Raw genomic sequence first — 2,348 nt, 5'->3', positions numbered from 1 at the left:
GATTGAGATTCCCTACAGCAATTTTAATTTTCTTTCCTCTTTGTTAGTTCTAATACTGCCTTGGTGCTGCTAGATTATTGGGCAATGATAAAGGAAAATATGAATCTTATTATCTGGGACTCTCCTTTATCTGCTCTGACCCTCATTCTTGCCAATCACTTCCAATTTTTAGTAGAAACCTAATTTTGTCTACTGCCTTCTCAGGGAAAAAGGCTTACCACTCTCTCCTGCTCGTCCTCATTCCTTATGCAGGAAGGAGAGATAAAAAGACAACAAGAGAATCGTACTTTTTCTTAATAACATTTAATTTGAGATGTGTATTTTCCCACCAATGTCAAATTCTTCTTTACGAATAAGAAAGATGGTCTGTAAGGGAGACACTACTAACTAATCAATTACTTAAACAACAACCATACACTCACATCAACCAATAGCCTTTATTTAATGGATTATCCCCTGGAGTCAGTAAATATAATCTTAGTTTGGTTTACCTTGTGTAGCAGGTCACCTCTGAGCTCCTTTAATCTTTTCTTTTCCTTAGTATTTTTAAAAAACTGAGTTGTAGGACAGATGAGGTCCAAATGACACCTTACAGTTGAGTCCAGAAATCACACCTAACTCCCCATTGCCATACGAACATACCATATCATTTTGCAGGGAAGATATTCAATGTTTCATTTCACAAATATTACCTAGTGTTTACAATACGCCAGCCACTGTGATAGTGCATGGGGATTAACACAGACTTTAAAGTGCAGTGGACTGTATTAACGTCAACACTACATTGTATTTACCAAGTATCGTGTGTGTGTGTGTGTGCGTGTGTGTGTGCGTGAATATACATATATAGGTCCATAAACTTTTTCTTTCATGTAAGATATGCAGTCTAGTAACAAATTATGATGTGTCACTGACTAAGTTAACTTTTACACAGTAGGAGACAAACGTGGCCAAACGTACACTTTATGCAAAGAGCTTAGGTTTTAAGGCAAAGCACAAACGTCATAAAGATGAAGAGGTCATTTCTAGTCTTTCCATGAGTATTCAATGGAGACTATAGGATGTTCCTTAAAAGTTCCATACTTACTCATCTCTGCAAACAGCTGTCTTCTTTCTGCCATGGTATTTCCTCTTTTCCCACTATCTTCAATCATTCTATGAAACAAAATGGTTACAATGTGTATTATCTTCATGCTAACGAGGGGAACAACCATTTCTATGTGAACACACTTGCTGTATTTGTGCTACCAACATAGAGAAAACCTATTTAAAACTGTATATTTTAAAAGTACAGCTTTATTTTTACTAACCTAAATTGCTGTACATATTTTTCCATATATAATGTTGTTGTAGTTGTTGGAGAGGTTATAAAATTTTTATTTTGTAATGTAAAAATAACTACAATAGCAAATGATCTTGTGTTACAACTAAATACAACCATCTACCATCTGTTAGGTGATTCATTTCACATATAGTTTCTTTTTCAGTGTTGGGAATACCTACAAAGACTATAGAGCAGATTATTATGTATCTCATTCAACAAATGATGAATTAAGGACGTAGACATTTGGACTCCACGGCCAGTATACCTTCTATCTCATTCTGTTGACAGTTGTCCCTTGTACACCCAAAACCTCAATTTAGAAACAAGAAATTTTCTAAATATTCATTTCTAAGGTGAGTGTTTAGAACTTGCAGTGGTTTTTCTATATGTAATAATTTCATGAAAGGTTGTTAAGTTCAAATCTCTTTCCTTAACCATACTGTTGTCTGCAGTGGAACTATTCAAAAAATACTATCAAAATGTCAACAGTTAAAACAGAAAATAAAAAAAGATACAAAAAGTTGAAAGTTAGCTTGAGGAATAATGATAATACTGAGAAAGTTAATGGAAATGTTTAGTCATACAGAGAGCTTTTGACCAAATATCAAGGATTTTAGAGGTTGATGAATTTGATTTTTAATTATATCTAATTAAACTTTTTAAAACTAAAGTATCTTCCCTCATATAAACAGACATAGGTGCACACATACATATACCAATCTGACTTTTGTTCTGATTCTCAGGGATAGTTAACACGAGGCATAGCTGCATGAATTTTTTTGCCTGTCTTTTGATGGGCTCTTTCTCAAATCTAGGTCTTTGTCTGTGCCTTTTAAAAAATGGATTGCCCTCTTCCTAAAAGTTGAGCTAACTTGCAGTCCCTGTTCAGGTCTCAGTTGTTCAGGTTCAGTATCTTCAGGTGTATCTTCCTCTGAAATCTTCCCCTGCTCTCTCTGATTGCCTGGGTTTGGTGCCTTTCCTCTGACCCGCCATAGCGTGCAGTGACTTTCTCTCAATTCTGAGC

At 35.1% G+C, this 2,348-nt stretch overlaps 1 protein-coding gene across 1 annotated transcript in view; it reads right to left on the bottom strand.

Annotated features, from left to right (window-relative positions):
- DTNA (dystrobrevin, alpha) overlaps window positions 1-2,348 on the bottom strand; it is a 413,314-nt gene that overhangs the window by 109,493 nt on the left and 301,473 nt on the right. Inside the window, exon 3 of the mRNA XM_012656596.1 lies at window positions 1,088-1,155. Coding sequence (XP_012512050.1) covers window positions 1,088-1,154 — 67 coding nt within the window. The 5' untranslated portion in view covers window position 1,155. The remainder of the gene's footprint in view (window positions 1-1,087; window positions 1,156-2,348) is intronic.

This window comes from Propithecus coquereli, unplaced genomic scaffold (assembly GCF_000956105.1).
Source record: "Propithecus coquereli isolate 6110/MARCELLA unplaced genomic scaffold, Pcoq_1.0 Scaffold51, whole genome shotgun sequence".
Lineage (NCBI taxonomy): Eukaryota > Metazoa > Chordata > Mammalia > Primates > Indriidae > Propithecus > Propithecus coquereli.
The sequence above is the reverse complement of the archived record's forward strand: the minus strand, read 5'-3'. Positions and strand labels throughout refer to the sequence as shown.